The following is a 16,485-nucleotide window of genomic DNA, read 5'->3' as shown; positions in this document are numbered from 1 at the left end:
TCATCGAGAAAGGTTACAGGATCCCATTCCTCGTTTCCTCCACTGTCCTCAACACCCAGGGATCTGTTGCCCTCTTACCACCCAGAGAAGCAACAGATCCTTTTTGATCTGCTCGACCAGATGCTCGAGAAGAGAGCCATAGGGCAAGTCCTGGATTTGGATTCTCCAGGATTCTACAATCGACTCTTCTTGGTGCCAAAACAGTCGGGGGGGTGGAGACCAGTCCTGGACGTCAGCAGACTGAACCATTTTATAGTGAAGGAGAAGTTCAAGATGGAGACGTCTCAGTCAGTTTTAGGTGCTTTAAGACCAGGCGATTGGATGGTCTCGCTGGACCTCCAGGACGCCTATTTTCACGTCCCCAGCTCTTTGCTTCGGACTGAGTACGGCACCTATGGTCTTCACGGTTCTGATGAGGAACGTGGCCCGATGGCTTCACCTAGCGGGCATAAGGATCTCGCAAAAAACGAGAACCCGTCTACCCCTTGGCCCAGGTCCTTCGAGATTAAGGGTTTGAAGGAAATCCTTGGACAAGAACCAGAGAAAACCCTGTGTCCTGTCAGGGCTCTAAAATTCTACTTGCAGAGAACTCAGGAATGTCGAGGTCCTTCTAACAATCTGTGGTGCTCGGTCAAGAGGCCGGATTTACCTCTTTCTAAGAATGCACTGGCGTTCTTTTTAAGAAGCACCATTTTAGATGCACATTCCGACGTTCAAGACAGTGAGTTGAGTCTTTTGAAAGTCAAGGCTCACGAAGTGAGAGCCATTGCTACCTCAGTGGCTTTCCAGAGAAATTTGTCTCTCAATGACATTCTGGGTGCCACTTTTTGGCGAAGCAATTCGGTATTTGCTTCGCACTACCTCACTGAAGTGAAGACGTCTTACGAGAATTGCTGTGCGCTAGGGCCTTATGTTTCTGCAAATACGATTTTGGGGGCAGAGAGCGACACTCATCCTATCCTGTAGTAAATGGTTAGGTGTGTTTTTTATTTTGGTTATGGTGTTTTTATGGTTGTTGGGTCGGCCACCGGGGGTGGTCGTCCCAGTCCTTAGCTTATGTTATGACTTCATGACGTAGCTAGGCTTGGTCAGGTGGTTGCCTTTTGTGTCGTTTGCCCTCATAGTAAGGTCATATGGTCTAGTCACATTGTGGTCTCGCCCCCTTGACAGATCATCTAGAACTCACCAGCTTTATAGGTCGCTACCTCGCTGGAGACTCTAGTAAAGCAGAAGCAGGCTTGGGTGACAGTAATCACGAAGTCAGCTATGCTAACAGGTAAGGAACCAAGGCGTCAATTGCCTACATTTGTTTGTTTCCTAAATCCTATTCTGTCTCTTCCCACCTCCAATGGTGGGATTCAGCTATATATATATATATATATATATATCTGTCAGGTAAGTCTCATGAACAAAATGATATTTTTATAATAAAATAAAGTTTGTTCATACTTACCTGGCAGATATATATAATCACAGTGCCCTCCCACCTCCCCTCGGGAGACAGTAGCACTAGAAAATCTGAATAGAAAATGGGAATGGTTCCTGATACCCGCCTCCCAGCGGCGGGAATGGGTACTAACCACCTGGCCCCACTGCGTGTGTCGTAAGTTTTTGAATTTCTGTCGGTCCTTCGGAGAATACAGCTATATATATATCTGCCAGGTAAGTATGAACAAACTTTATTTTATTATAAAAGTATCATATTTTGAATGAATCTTACCTACTGTTAAAGTTAGCTTTATCTTCGTGCCGTTTGGTGTGGTTGGTATTTTTTAAAAAATCACAACTATGCGAGGACCGTCACTGTAGTAATCTGTTTTCCCACTAGGTGGTGCTGGAATGTTTATGTTCTTGTCTTATTTCTTCATGCCGACCTGTTATATGGACAGTCGGATTGGTATTTGGAATATTTTTATAATTTTTGGCTAAATATCTCCCGTACGGTATTGTGCTTGTTTCTGTTTTTGCTTATGTCATCTACCGGCAGAGATGAAAGCATTATGCTGTATAAGAAAGACTTTGTGAAAACCGAATGTTAGACTAGCTGCTCAAGCACGACTGTGGTTTTCTTGATATTAGATTTTGAGTGATCTTATGAGGGGATGTAAATATTGTGTAGTATCGGAAGATGTTAGAGGCCGATAATTTATGCAGACAATTAGTTAGGGCACACCAGAAGCCTACCCAGTTTTCCTTTTGTCTTCTGGTGTTGCTTCTCCACCTCCATTAACCCTTACTATAACAGATTTTGAGTGAACGCCGGGCTAACTCTTCTGAGGATTAATATTGCACACAATGCGGTTTGGATGAAATTAGCAGGAAAAATGTTCACAGCACTTCAGTGGGCAATGAATGATTTATGGCAACTGTACTAGCTCAATACAGGAGAGAGGTAGATCAGTCAGCCTTGAGATATCATTGGGGCATGCACTGCCTCTCCATAGCTCCAGGATGTCTTTTTTTTTTATTTGCTCATAAATTTACTCAGGGATTGTTTTAGTTCTTAACTATTATGATAGTAGTTCAGATATAATCGTAATTTTCAAAATACAGGTATTCCCCTACTTACGATGGGGTTAGGTTCCAAAAACCCCATCGTTTGTTGAAAAAATCGTAACTCGAATATGGCCTAGCCTACACTAGGGTAATCAGTACCATCTATACATATATGGTAGCCTAGCTTACACTACACAGTATACTTTATACATATATGGTATAGTAATTATTAGTGTCAGCTAATTCTGCAGGTTCAATGCAGACTGACATGATAAGTCAGTATAAAGAGAAATTGAATAACAAACAAGGCCTGGCCTGCACTTTCGTATATCATGTACGGTAGCCTAGCCTACATTATACTGTATTTTATTTTCACATAACACCGCCGTATTATACAAACATCAAAATAACGAATGTGCATCTTTTCCATGGATCTTTTAAAAAGTTATGCTTTACTACATTGTATCCAATCGTAAATATTCTTTTATTGCTTTTGCATTATGAATTCCGATCATAGCGGTCAAATGTTTTGGTTTCGGAATCGATCACGCGGTCTTTATTTCGATGCATTTAACTCGGTTCAGAGGGCATTTCTTGCTTCTAGTTAGTGTAAATGAATCTCTAGATACTTTATTTATAAGGGACATATGTATTTTTCGTTATACGAAGTGTTTTTATGTCGAAATGTAACTTAAATATGTCTCGTTGTGAAATTATTTTAGCCGTTTTTTTCGTTAGTAGATGACGTTGGCGGCTGGCCCTTTGTTTTGTGTAAACAAAAAAAATCAAGATTCCGTCCGCTATTTTCTCTTGATTTCATCATCATACCACGAGCTTTTCGTATTATCTTTTATCGACGTGAAAACAGCAGTAATATGTGTTCTTTCATGTCCAGTAGTTTTGATTGAAATACTTTCCAATTTTATTTGCGGTCGAGTTTCATCCATGTTGCCAATGTACGATAATTTATAGTCATTAGCAGCTTGAACATTCTTTTCTCAGCGTCAGCTACAACTTGCAGCTTAATTTTACTGCAGCAGTATATTTCCTTGCCGATCTTTTCTCCAAAGCGGATAAGGGTAGTGTAAAACATATCAGTACTTAACGTCATTTTTAACATAACTACGATAATTGTTTAACCGTCGATGGTTGAAATACAAGCAAAACAGTTGTTATCCGATTCGGTTATTAGCAAAACAACAGAGTCTCGTTCGGTTGTTTATGGCTGTACGCATTTTCGCAAGAGTATAAGGTTACTAACAATGCTTTTATTATTCTCTTACTATTTTAACTAGAAGATGGAATAAAGAAATGGAGAAAAAGAAGTTGGTCTATTGTAAGTTGGTCTTTCTTGCTGCCTGATTCTACGGCAATTGTAGTGTACGCTGTTGCTTGTGCCCGCTCGAAATTTAAAAATATTTTCTAAATATTGTCGTACCGGTATTAATTGCTAACTCCATCGTAAACTTGAATTATCGTAAGACGAATTATCGCCACTGCACTGCACTACCTGTATTTACAAACGCACAAAAATTGCAGACGAACACTGACCTATTTTAACTTCCGACACAACGAGGGCAAGTGAGGTCAGCTCATTGAATTAATGTACCTATTCCAGCCTCTCGGGCCAACGATCGCATAATCGTGCGCTGCCTGATTGTATGTTGTTGCCTCGCTTCAGTCACCCGCGAAATTTAAAAATACGTGTTTTTAAAATATTGTCGTATCGATATTAATTGCTAATCCCATCGTAAAAGCGAATTATCGTAAGTCGAATTATCGTAACTCGAGCACTACCTGTACAAAGAAATAGAAAAAATGTATACCTCACAAAAAGGTACTGCATCTCCCCATCTCAGTAAATCTCATAAATATTTTACAATAAATATACTGATTATGGTTTTTACCTGTTATGATGTGGGAGCTTTAAATATAATTTTTACAAAATAAAAAATAAAGATTATTAGAGAAAACATGTACTGTATAACTTTGTAACATTAGCATATTTTTAAGAGTGTTGTAAAAGAGGCCCCACACAGGGTTGTAAATAGTCACTTTCAACTTCCCATGGACGGCAGAAAAATTTTTAGGATTTTTCTTAGACCAAGTGCATTTGCATATCTTCATCTTTCCATTGATGTATTTTTTCTTTAATTGGCAACCTTGTAGTTTGCTTGGTCTGGGGCTGTGTTTAATATATATTTAGCCAGTCCCTTAGGGGTTAACCTACCTGATAGCCCAGGTTAATTCCTCTCTCTCTTCTACTCTGCCTTCTTTTGCTCCCTGTGTTGTTCAGGAGAAAAATAACAGTTGATATACATTCTTTTATTAGTTAGGATTTCGATCGAAAATATCAGGGTCAAGATCGCTCCCCCAACACCCCAAGCTTTTGTCCTTTTTTGGTTTTCCCCCACAAGAGAGGTGTCAGAGCCTTGGCATCTGTCTGTAGCCCGCCCTCTGGACTGTCCTGCGTCAGTTGGTTGTCTCCTCCAACAGGGAACCAAGGCATGTCTTGGGACCAAGGTTGTGTGCCCTTCAACACCTCTCTCATCCATTTTTTCCTGTTTGGGTTTGGCACCAAACTTGTGGGGAGTTTACTCGGTGACCCCCTGGTATTTCCCCAACCGGATGATAACCCCTCCCCCCTCTTGCTCAGTTTTTCCCTCCCCCTCTTATCACCTTGTGTTCATCACCTGGTGACGAAAAATTAAGTATACCTTAGTTTAACGTGACGAAAAATTAAGTATACCTTAGTTTAACCTGACCACTAAGCTGATTAACAGCTCTCCTAGGGCTGGCCCGAAGGATTAGACTTATTTTACATGGCTAAGAACCAATTGGTTACCTAGCAACGGGACCTACAGTTTATTGTGGAATCCGAACCACATTATACCGAGAAATAAATGTCTATCACCAGAAATAAATTCCTCTGATTCTTCATTGGCCGGCCAGAGACTTGAGCTCGGGCCTGGCAGTGTGCTAGCTGAGAACTCTACCGACTCGACCAACGAGGAACTGTCACGTGACAATTATTTCTTTTCGTATAGGGGCTCATCCTCCTCCGCCGCCTGTTTAACTAGAGTGAGTTGGCCTGGTTATATCACAGCTCTCGCTTTTCGATAATCACCTCCTAAGTGTTGTGCAGTCTCTCCGACTGTTGTCACGTTTATGTGATGATGTCACTCTTTGCAGATGACACTTGACTGTTGTCAAGGTTACGTGGTGACATCACACAAGAATCCTATCTCTTCACCCAAATACTAGTTCCTCCGTCTGGTATTTCACCTAGCATTCCATGTCATCATTACTCACGTTCTGGCCATATTTCATTTCTTCTACTGCAATTCCTCCGTTTGGACTGGAGGAGTTTCAACCGTGTTTTGGTTGATTCTCCATTAGTACTTAAGCAATGCATAACTTGCTTTGTTCTGTATTCTCTTCCTTTTGCCAAATATGAATCCGTTAACTGGGTCTCTTTAGTTTCCTTCAACCTCTGCTACTGTTGAAACGAGTAAGACGTTAACTCTGATTTTGGTAGGGTATGTTCTCGTGAAGTAGAGCCTTTAGGAAATGGATGACAAGTTGTAAGGGAATTACTATATCTTACTAGTGTTTAATAGCTCTGCTCCTAACAGGAGCAGTGTTTTGTATTCAGAGTGAGTTCTTATAAACCAACCAAACGCTAACAGGAACAAATACTCTTCTTTCTTTTTACCTCTTCCCTACTACTACTACTACTACTACTACTACTACTACTACTAATACTACTACTACTACTACTACTACTACTACTACTACTACTACTACTACTACTTAACAATCCTGCACAACATTTTTTCTTGATTGCCATATCTAGAATTACAATTAGTCTTTAGATAAAAAAACGTGTAGAAATTTACAAAGGGGAATGTAGTTTTAAAATACTAGAGACAGCATGAATACCTAAAAGAAAAAACAAACATAGGAGTACAGTATAGAGAAATTAAAGGGTCACAAATAATTTCATAACTACCGTTTCCAATGAATATTATGAAGACGCCACCATCCTTGCCCTCCACTTGAAGTCTATAGATACCGTGAGTGAGATCAGCTCCTCCCACACCTCCGATGAGTCCCTGTAGATGTTTCCCCAGCTTTGTTTGTGGTGAACGACTGCTTGTAACTGTTGAAAAAATGTTCTCTTAACAATATCTTAAGCTGAATATTCTACAAAGCAACAATATCTTGAGCTGAATATTCTACAAGGCAAAAAATTTTTGGTATAGAGCATACTGACTGCAGTCTGAAGACAAGTGCGTGAAAGTTTTCAGTATTTTTGATGCCTGTGAAATAGATCCTAACTAAATGTAATCACACTACCAAGGTTACAGTCTGTATGGTATAATTAGTGAAACTGTTATGTTATGAGAAATTAAAAGTAATTTGTAGTGGTACACTGAAGTATTATAAAATTTTCTTGGTGGTATCTTTGAAAAATATTAACCTGTTTTGTTATTTTAATGTGTACATCATAATTATGAACTTAGATAGAGAGGTAAAATCAATTGCAAAGCTTAGAGCACCAGAATAAGGGTCTAATTACCGTACATGATTATCACAAACAATTTAAAGCTAATTGAATATTTGTAAGGCTAGTCAAAAAAATATTGTAAATCTTACCCATTACATTTTCATTTAAAATTCTGAAATAAAGTATGAAAAGGGTTTGACTGATGTTAAAAAAGTAACAATCTACAGCAGTTAAAAAGTTTGAAGTCAGTGTATTACGAAGATTTTTATTTCATTGTTTACACGCTCTCAAGTACAAAACTTTATTCTTCATGAACACTCAATTTTTTGGAATACAAAGGATGATTTCTTGAAAAGAATGTTTTTTTTTTTTTTAGATATAGACCTATTACAGAACTTTTATTAGTGTCCAGTTTTGTAAACTAAGTTACCAACAATACTATGTGTATAATAAATGAATATAGTGATAGCTAAAAGTTGGATAAGACTTCCCCATTAAGCAGTTATTATTACTGTGGAATAGTTTAACATCACCACAGGCAGATTTCTGGACTCATACTGTATGCCTTAAGTATTTGGTTTTAACTTAAAGGGGAAAATTGTAACAAGGCAAATTTTAAGAAATTGGACAGCTAGGTGGAGAGGTCAAAGGGAATGCATGGTAAATACCCTGTAAGAGGACAAAGGGAACACTGTACACTGTATATGAGAAATAGAACACAGAAAGCAATATTGTTTGGTCCAGAGGGACACTGACAAACCTTTAGTTTTTTATAATTATGCTGTGGAGGGCTCATTGTAGGTGATAACCCCTGTTGGGTCCATTTGGGGGAGCTCCTGTTTCTCCTGGCAAAAGCTCTCACTTTAACGCAACCTAAAGCTGTGCCAACTGGAGAAGTTAGTGAGGAAGGGTTTCTAAGTTAAAGTAGTAGGCTTGTACCTCTAAAGCACAAAACATGCTTCAAATTTTTGATGTGCTTATCTGATTTCCAAACCCTTTACTTATACCAGGGCCAAATTCTTTTGCATAGCAAGAGATTGGTTCCTGAAGTCTTCAACTGCAAGTGCATCTAGTTGGAGATTATTGTCTAGTTGGAGAGTATTGTCTACAATACTGTAGTTGGTATTTGATATATTAATTCTCGTTAAATCATTGATGTATATCCAGAGAGCTACTACAGGTATTGTCATCATTAGTACTGACATTCTTGGACAGCTGACTAAAAGTTTTTCCATATCCATTCCATTCCATTTGTCACACTGACTTTGAGTAAAGCAAAGTTATTCATAGATCACACTCATTGCCTGGTTTACAAATTTTAATCCACCAAATAGGCTTTGTTTCCCTTTGATAACACTTACTAGCGCACCAGGACGATGTTTTTGGAGTTACGTGATACCTTCAGCATCATCCTTATTGTCAGCATCTGTGCTAACCAAGTTAATTTGTCTTTTTTAAAATTCTCAATACCTTTATTATCATATTTGGAGGATAGTGTCGGACTGAGTCCCTCCTGTTCACCACTTTGACCTTTGACTTAGGTAAAGGTCAAGTGAAAATTTTTAACTCTTTGATTTACAAATTCCATCCTACTTGGAAGCTCCATTGTCTTCTGACAGTTGCTTTTTCTGTAGTTTCTACCTGTACATGGGTTGTTCCCCATATCTGTGGTACATTTTAGCTTCATAGTATTTTTCTAAAATTCTCTTGCAGTGAGTCTGTGATGGGAGGGTTGTTTGTGGCTGGGCTAATTGCAGTAAAAGTCCTGAGTAGCAAAGTGAAAGGAGATAATAATGGAAAACTGTGAACAACCTGACTGGCCTCAGCTACAAGTACTACCAAGAGAGTATATCTATATGCACCTGTGTGTCATATCCCTCAAATAAAATTTGGCTCTGTTTCACTGGCACTTTCTCCAACCTATAATGGTAACTTGAACAATAGGCATTTCATTTCAATTGAAGGTACGGATAATGCTCTAATTTTCTGCAAACTGAGCTTTGTAAGGTTAATCCTGTTCTTGAACTGAGCTTGTAGGCCTTAGAGATTATGTCTTTTTTATGGTGAAACAAACCAAAGTTGAGTTAATGCAGAAGAGTGGATAGTGCTGAAAGTTTTATATTAGGTCTGCTAGAAAATAAAATTGACCCTGAACCTTGAACCTCCTGGTGACATAAATTGCTACTAAAGTCATTCTTTGCATAATATAACCTGCTCAACACTCTAGTATGGAGTAAATGCATAGCTTTCTAGGCTACCTCAGAAATATAAGAGAACAGTGATCTTTTAAGTCATTGGGGCTGGTAAAGTGACCAGTGGACAGGAATTTTCTTTTTCATGGTAGTTACTAGCGGGTCTATCAGGGTAAGTCCCTAATGTCGGGTGAGCTCTGTAAGTACATCAGAGTGAAGGAGGTACTGTACTTAACCAGATGTAGCCATCTGCTAAAGATGAGAGTGAAGTGTATGCAATTATTTTTTATTTTCCAAACTCACACCCTAGGGGTGAGGGTCATCAGTACTACTTAACACAAGCTCTCTGTCATTAGAGTGACCATATCTTTGCTAGGATTGACTGTTTAATCTTGAATATGGTGAGCTGCAGTTTATGAATGTAAATTTCATTTTCATTTTTCACCAGTTTTGTGAATCCCAGCTGTCCTCTGGGTGGGCTCCCTAGCCCTTCACAAAAGTAGTACTTATGGTGACAATGCTACTGAAGGTACTCTCATCAGTGTGGCCCTTACCAATATGCTAAATTCTGTCTGGATGATTCAAGCATCATAAACTACTCTACTAGATGATTGCCTTCACTAGCTAAAAACCAATTCCTTGTTAAGTTGCAGCAACTGTTTCATGTTCCTTCCTCTTGTCATGTGAGTTTTCCAACAATGGTAAGTGCCTTAGGAATGGCTGCCAAAGAACTCAGACTCAAGGACTGGAACCGTTATAATTACAGCTATCAAGGTCTCACCCAGTCTTCTGCCACATCTATCTCAGGACTGAGATAGACTGTAAGTTGAAGTAGGTTTAGGTTAGAGCTAACTCAGCTGAAGAATACTGTATTCATTGTGCTAGAACAGCCAGTAGTCATTGCCTGAGAGATGCAAGGATTTGCTAACCAGACAGGTAATTACATAGGCAAATGTCGTCCATTTTGTAATTTATGTATTTTATAACAATTAGTAGAGGAATGTCACCTTTATTGGAACCCAAAAAATAATGACACATATGAAAAGAGAGAGAGAGAATCGTGTATGCAAACTTTACCATATTATAGACAAATGAATTGCAAACATTTTCATGTAAAATTTACTGATTACACTACAGTATTAAGGATGTTGTTATTAAGGGTTGTTATCTTTATCTAAACTTACCATAAATACATAAAACAGGAATGATAAAATTTTTGCATACTGTATATTTAACGATTTTCATTAAATACATATTAATAATAGTTTATTAACTATTATTAACACGCACACTCTCTCTCTCTCGTTTCTTTACTCCATTGCTACTCATTTGTTAGCAGTGTGGAAACATAAGCTTTAGATAAACAAGTATACCAAATTCTGAAGTAATTTGTATTTTTCCTAACATATTGTACATTTTCATATGTGGAGTACTCACGCTTGGCTTACTTCCGCTGATACTGAATCGTCTCTAAAAACAAAATCCTATCGTTGGGCCTATGGTCGCATGTGACCTGAGATGGCCTGACTCCTCCATTGTGTAAACCAGCCTGTTTACAGCCACACTCTACTCCCTATATGGAGTGAGATCAAAACTACGCAGGGTGGTCAGAGGAGGGTAAACTTGTACTGTACATATGAAAGTGTGGGTTAGTATGTTAAGAAAAATACAAATTAATTTAGAACTTGGTATTTGTTCCGACAAATACGAACCTATACTTATACATATGGAGCCTCACTTGGAGGCGGGGGGGTCAATCTCTCAAGGCTACCAGCTGGGTGTACCCCTCCACGATAATTGGAAGGAGTTGACCCTTCTGGCTCTTCGAGAAATCCCTCTGAAATCTACCGACCTTCCAGTCACAACCATACATGGGATCAGGATGTGTCTTGTATGGACTCACCACAACCTCCATGACGAATATGGCGATGTCCTTCTCCTTGGATGGAGGTCCCACAGGGCTTGACATCCCTATATCACCTGTTGGGCTGCTACTACCAGTCCCATGGCAAAGGTGTCCAAGGACTGTGTGCTAAGTCCTTGAGATAGAAGGAGGTGAAGGTTGATTGTTTCTTCCAGACCCCTGCTCTCAGAACCTGAAAGAGTGAGTGTTTCTTCTTTAAAGCTCCTGAGGGTTTGATCCCCTAATGTCATGCACCCTCACTTTGGCTGGTGGAGGGTTGTCGTTGTGATCTGTCTGGTATGCCCTGACGATCACTTCCCTCAACTAGAAGAAGATGGTATTTCATGAAATCTCCCTCTTCTCCTGGCCCACACTGATGAAAAATTTCTGACAGGCAGGTCTGTTGGGGGGCCCACGGTGTACGCCTGAGGCAGGTTCACAAGGACCTCACCGGGCACAGTAACATTTGGTTGTTTTCACTCCCTACAAAGTCCTTCAAGGAGGGTACAGAGAAACCATTGAAGTTTGGTCCTGGGTAGTGGGATTCTAAGTTTGGTCCTGGGTAGTGGGATTCTGGGTTTTTGCCACAAATTCTTGGAGAAATGTGAGAGCGAGTGACAACCACCAATGGGTGTGGGAAACAACGTATGAGAGGGTGTACAACTCACCTACTTGCTTGGCTGACACCAAGACTAGTAGAAAGACTGTCTTCAGAGTCAATCCCAGTCCAATGCCTTCTTGAGGGGCTCATAGGCTGGCAGAATCAGGGGGTTGAGGATCTTGGTCATGTCCCACTTGGGGGATTTTAGTTCCTGTAAAGTACATCTCTATTTTGAAACATTTCACCATGACTAACAGTTTCCAGTAGGTTGAAAGATTTATGCCTCCTGGTCTGGACACTGGGGCAAGGGCAGCCTTGTATCCCTTGATCTCAGTCATGGAAAGGTCTTTCTCCTGCCAGAGGAAGATGAGAAAATCTGCCACCTCCCTTATAGATGATTTGAGGGGACTAAGACCCCTCTCACTGCACCATGAATGAAAGACCTTCCACTTACTTTGATGTACCCCAAGGGATGATGGTCTGAGGGGATTGGAGATGGCCACTGCAGCTTTCTCCGAAAAGTGTTTCCTTCTGAGGAGCTGCTTGATAGCTTCCACTCTTGAAGTTGGAGGGAGGCTACTGCCTGATGATACTAACTGTTGTGTTCTTGTTTCTGCAACTTGGGAGGGAGAGGAAGTTCCCTTGGTATGTCCACTAGAAGATAGAGGAGATCGACATGCCATCCTGCGTGGAGCCACCTTGGGACTATGAGGGCCATCCTCAGCCCCTGAGACATGTCCTTGTTGTCCCTGGGGTGCTGGAAGGTGTCCTGCAGGACATCCTTTTGGTGGGGTACTGGAGAACAATGCAATGGAAGTTTGTTGTTCCTTGCTGTGGCAAACAGGTCTAACATGGGACCCTCCCACAGACTCAACAATTTTTTTGTGTTACCCTGTTCCAGCAACCATTCGTTACCTACTATTTGGTCTGCTCTGCTTAACTGGTCTGCCATGATGTTCTTCTTTCCAGGGATGTATCTTGCTGTTAGTAGAAGTCCCCGGGTCTCTGATCATTGTGCATTTCCACCACCAATTCCTTCAGTTCATAAGAGATGATGGCCCCCTGCTTGTTCACGTATGCCACCACCATGGTGTTGTCACTCATCATGACTGTGGCCTTGTCCTGGAGCAGGCCCTGGAAGTGTTGGAATGCCAGCCAGACTGTTCACATCTCCAGGACATTGATGTCTTGCACTTGCTCCATGCTCCAGATCCTTGAAACGCACATGCTATTCAGGTGAGCACCCCATCCCCTTTGGGATACATCTAAGCATACCCGCATCTCCGGAGGTGGACGACTTAGTTGTATTCCCCACAGGTGTTCTCTCAGGCCTCTTCACTACCACAGGTCTTCCAACACCTTTTCCGTCACTCATAAACATTGTGATTGGACTTCTGCACTGTCTTCTCCCTTCCTTTTCTTCTGCCAGTGAAGGGAACAGATCCATGCTCTTCCCCTGGGCACCAACTACTAACGACACCAGATGGCCTATCAGCACCTGCCACTGCTTGACTGGTTGGAGGAGGTTTGAAAGGAACGGGTTGGACACTGATCGGTTTTGCTAACCGCTCCTGGGAGGGGTAAGCTTCCCCACCACCATCTCTTTTGCCATGCCCAAGTAATTGACTCCGCTTTGGTATGAGCTGACTTCTTGGTGTTGACCAGGATCCCCAAGTCTCTGCAAAGTGCCAGGATCTTGTTCTTGTCTTTTGACACTTTCTCTGCTCAGGATGCCAGGATGAGTTAGTTATTAGGGTACCTCCTCAGTCTGATACCCTGTCTGCATGCCCATTCCAACACTAGCTGGAAGACCCGAGTGAAGGCCTGGGAGATTGTTGTGAGACCAAAGCAGAAAGCCCTGAATTTGTACATCACTTTCTGGGAGACAAACTGCAGATTCTTCTAGAGGAAGGGTGTATAGGGATGTGAAGGTAGGCGTCCTGTAGGTCTATCGAGACCATGAAGTCCCCTTGCCTGATTGGTGCCAATACCAACAGATCTGTGACCAGTCTCCACCCCCACCCCCATGCTTTCTCCACCAGGAAGAGGTGACTGTAGAAACCAGGTGTGACATCCTTCACTATTTCTGTTGCCTCCTTCTGCAGTATGTCTCCAATTTCCCGTTGCAAGGTCCTCCCCTTATAGTAGGAGGAGAACTCAGTCGATTCCGATGACAGGTCTGGTCTATGCAAAGGTCCGGACTGTCCGCTCCTCTGCTCTTAAATGCTCTTAAAAGTTACCATAATGACCACTTGCTCCCCAGACATCCCCCCACCTTTGGCAGCTCCAGAAGGGGAAACACTGTAAATCTCACCTAGAGCCTCCTCTCTTCCCAATCCTGTTCTGTCTTCTGGGTCGGAGGGGCAGTGGGAACTGGAAGGACTGCACTCTTCCTTCTCCCCCCTTACTTTGGAGTGTCAACTGGTTCTTCTGCTGACAATACAGGCAGTACCCAGTTAAAGGCGGGGTTCTATTTCCAGCTGAGCACCGATAACCAAAAATCACCGATAATCATAGTAGTGAATGCCGTTTAAGACGTCGCAAGCACCAATAAACCGCTTACTGGTGCTGTTAACTGCTTATTGGTGCCGCTAAACCACTTACCAATACCGATAAACTTCTTGCTGATGCTGATAAACCACTTATTGACGCCGAAAATCACTTACCGTCACTGAAAATCTGGTTAACGATGTCGTTAGCCAAGAATAAGTCCTTTCTCTTCAGACTGATGTTGGCCCATGCATGTGCCACCTGCTTGACAACATAGAACAGGGCCTTACTTGAAGGGGCCATGTACTCCCTCATGGTGTGCCACTTTGAGGGCAGGATGACCTCTTTCATGTCCCTCAGCCATGCTGCCTGGCATCTATCCAGCCGCTGGCTTGCAGCACTTTTCCAAACATTGCATCCAGGTTTGTCATTTCTGTGCTGGTAAATCCAAAACTTGTTGCTGGAAACATTCCAGTAGTGCATTGCTCAAGAGTCTGTAGATGGTCAAGTCTAACATTCTAGGCATTCTGGAACGTAATACTTGTCATGGCAGGGGAGTTGGGTGGGAATTCTCCAACCGTGGAGGAGGCTAAGGACCCCTCTTCCCTCACTACCAGGCTGTTCAGTTCCCTCATGGTGCCCTGAATCAATGGGGACCAGGGAGGCTCATCTGCTATGGAGTCGTCCAACTCTACCAGGCCCAACTTTCTTCTGATTTGCAGGAAAAGTCCATAAACCCCTTCTCATACGGTAGCTCTAGAAGCGAGAAGTCGTCTTCATTCTCAAGGTCTTCCCCTTCACTCAGGGTCTTGGGACATCTATCCTCAACTTTGGATGACAGGGAAGAATTGCTGCTGGAGATAGGCCCCCCTTTTGATCTTGTTGTTCCCAGGGGCAGGGAAGTCTCTGACCTTGCTACGATCCATGACCGGCATTTGGAGCGAGGCCAAGCAGAGTTACACTGCTCTGTCCTGACTGTCTTGAGAGGGGGGGTATGCCTGTGTGACATACCTCTGGAGTGGGACCAGGGACTTCTCCTGCGAGATTACCGGGACAAGCTATTCCTACATCATTGCCACTGGCTTTGCCAGTCTATCAGTGTAGTGAGACATGCTCCTCCTACCCGAGAGAAGATGCTCCTCCTACTCGAGAGACTCCTCTCCACTCCACAACCCTTTGGTGATCTTTCTCTCCTACTGGAAGCAGGCCTTTCTCTGTCTTGTACCGTCTTGATAAGGAAGGTCCCACCGCTGATGGAGCCCTGACGAGGAGGGTGACTCTTCCAACCAAGACCCCCTCCCTGCTCAATCCTCTGGCCATCAGATGTCTTCCACACTCTGGTACTTGATGGTGGGGAAGGGCAGGCTACCCAGTCCGGTCTTGACTTGCTAACTGGAACTAGATTCTCGCTGGTCTCCCTGTCCTTTGAAACCAGTGTTGATAGAAGAAGATCGGTCTCCCCGCATCTGTGGTTTCTGCTGCAAGAATGACCTTCACTTTGTGGGCCAGGCATCCCAGAAATTTCTGGAAGAATCCTTCACTGTTTGCCTTCCATTCGGCAGCTTAATGGGTACATACAAATCCTTCACAGGAGTCACTGGAAGAGGGGAGATGACAGAGGGATCAATGGAGGGCACAGAGACAAGCTTGGCAGGGGCTCCCTGGAGATGGACTTTGCCTTCTTCCACCGCCATTTCCCATACTTCAACCACTGTGGCGAGGGCCAGTACAGTACACACTCCTCGCGCATGATTTCACGGGAACATTCTCAGCCCCTATGGGAGATACAACTGAATGGGGGTCCGCAGCTTCCAGGAACATAAACTTACTGCAGGGTTTTCCCCTGCCAGAGCAGGTTTAAGATTCTCTTTCATCATCACACATGTATTGGTGTGGGAGAGGGATGAAGAGAACAGGAACACATGGGTACTACGAGGTGCTTGCAGGGATAAAAAAATACATAAGAGGGGGAAAAGTCAATTAAAACTAACACATGGCTTCACAGGGAAAGCCATAAAGGCTGACCACAAACCCTGGGCCATACTCAAGAAAGAGAAGCACCTGAAACACTCGAGCATCATGTTACCACTTGTATGCGCAAAGGACACCACGCGATTTATGCTCTTACGCACAGACGCATTACTTTCTCATCCACCAAACAAAGGGTAGGACCCAAGGTAAAAACACAAAACAGTGCTGCACTATGCAATAGTGCTGAAGGGGAAGATATAAATTTTCAGGCTATGCCTTGATGATAACGAAACAAATGTGGGTATGCACACCAAATGGACAC

The 16,485-nt window shown here is 42.4% G+C and overlaps 1 protein-coding gene across 5 annotated transcripts in view; it reads right to left on the bottom strand.

Annotated features, from left to right (window-relative positions):
• LOC136847436 (stomatin-like protein 1) overlaps positions 1-16,485 on the bottom strand; it is a 184,341-nt gene that overhangs the window by 44,701 nt on the left and 123,155 nt on the right. For all 5 annotated transcript variants that reach the window (XM_067119126.1, XM_067119129.1, XM_067119128.1 and 2 more), the window contains one exon: positions 6,509-6,658. In XM_067119126.1, coding sequence (XP_066975227.1) covers positions 6,509-6,658 — 150 coding nt within the window. The remainder of the gene's footprint in view (positions 1-6,508; positions 6,659-16,485) is intronic.

This window comes from Macrobrachium rosenbergii, chromosome 16, assembly GCF_040412425.1.
Source record: "Macrobrachium rosenbergii isolate ZJJX-2024 chromosome 16, ASM4041242v1, whole genome shotgun sequence".
Taxonomy (NCBI): Eukaryota; Metazoa; Arthropoda; class Malacostraca; order Decapoda; family Palaemonidae; genus Macrobrachium; species Macrobrachium rosenbergii.
This window is presented reverse-complemented; position numbering and strand designations above follow the sequence as displayed.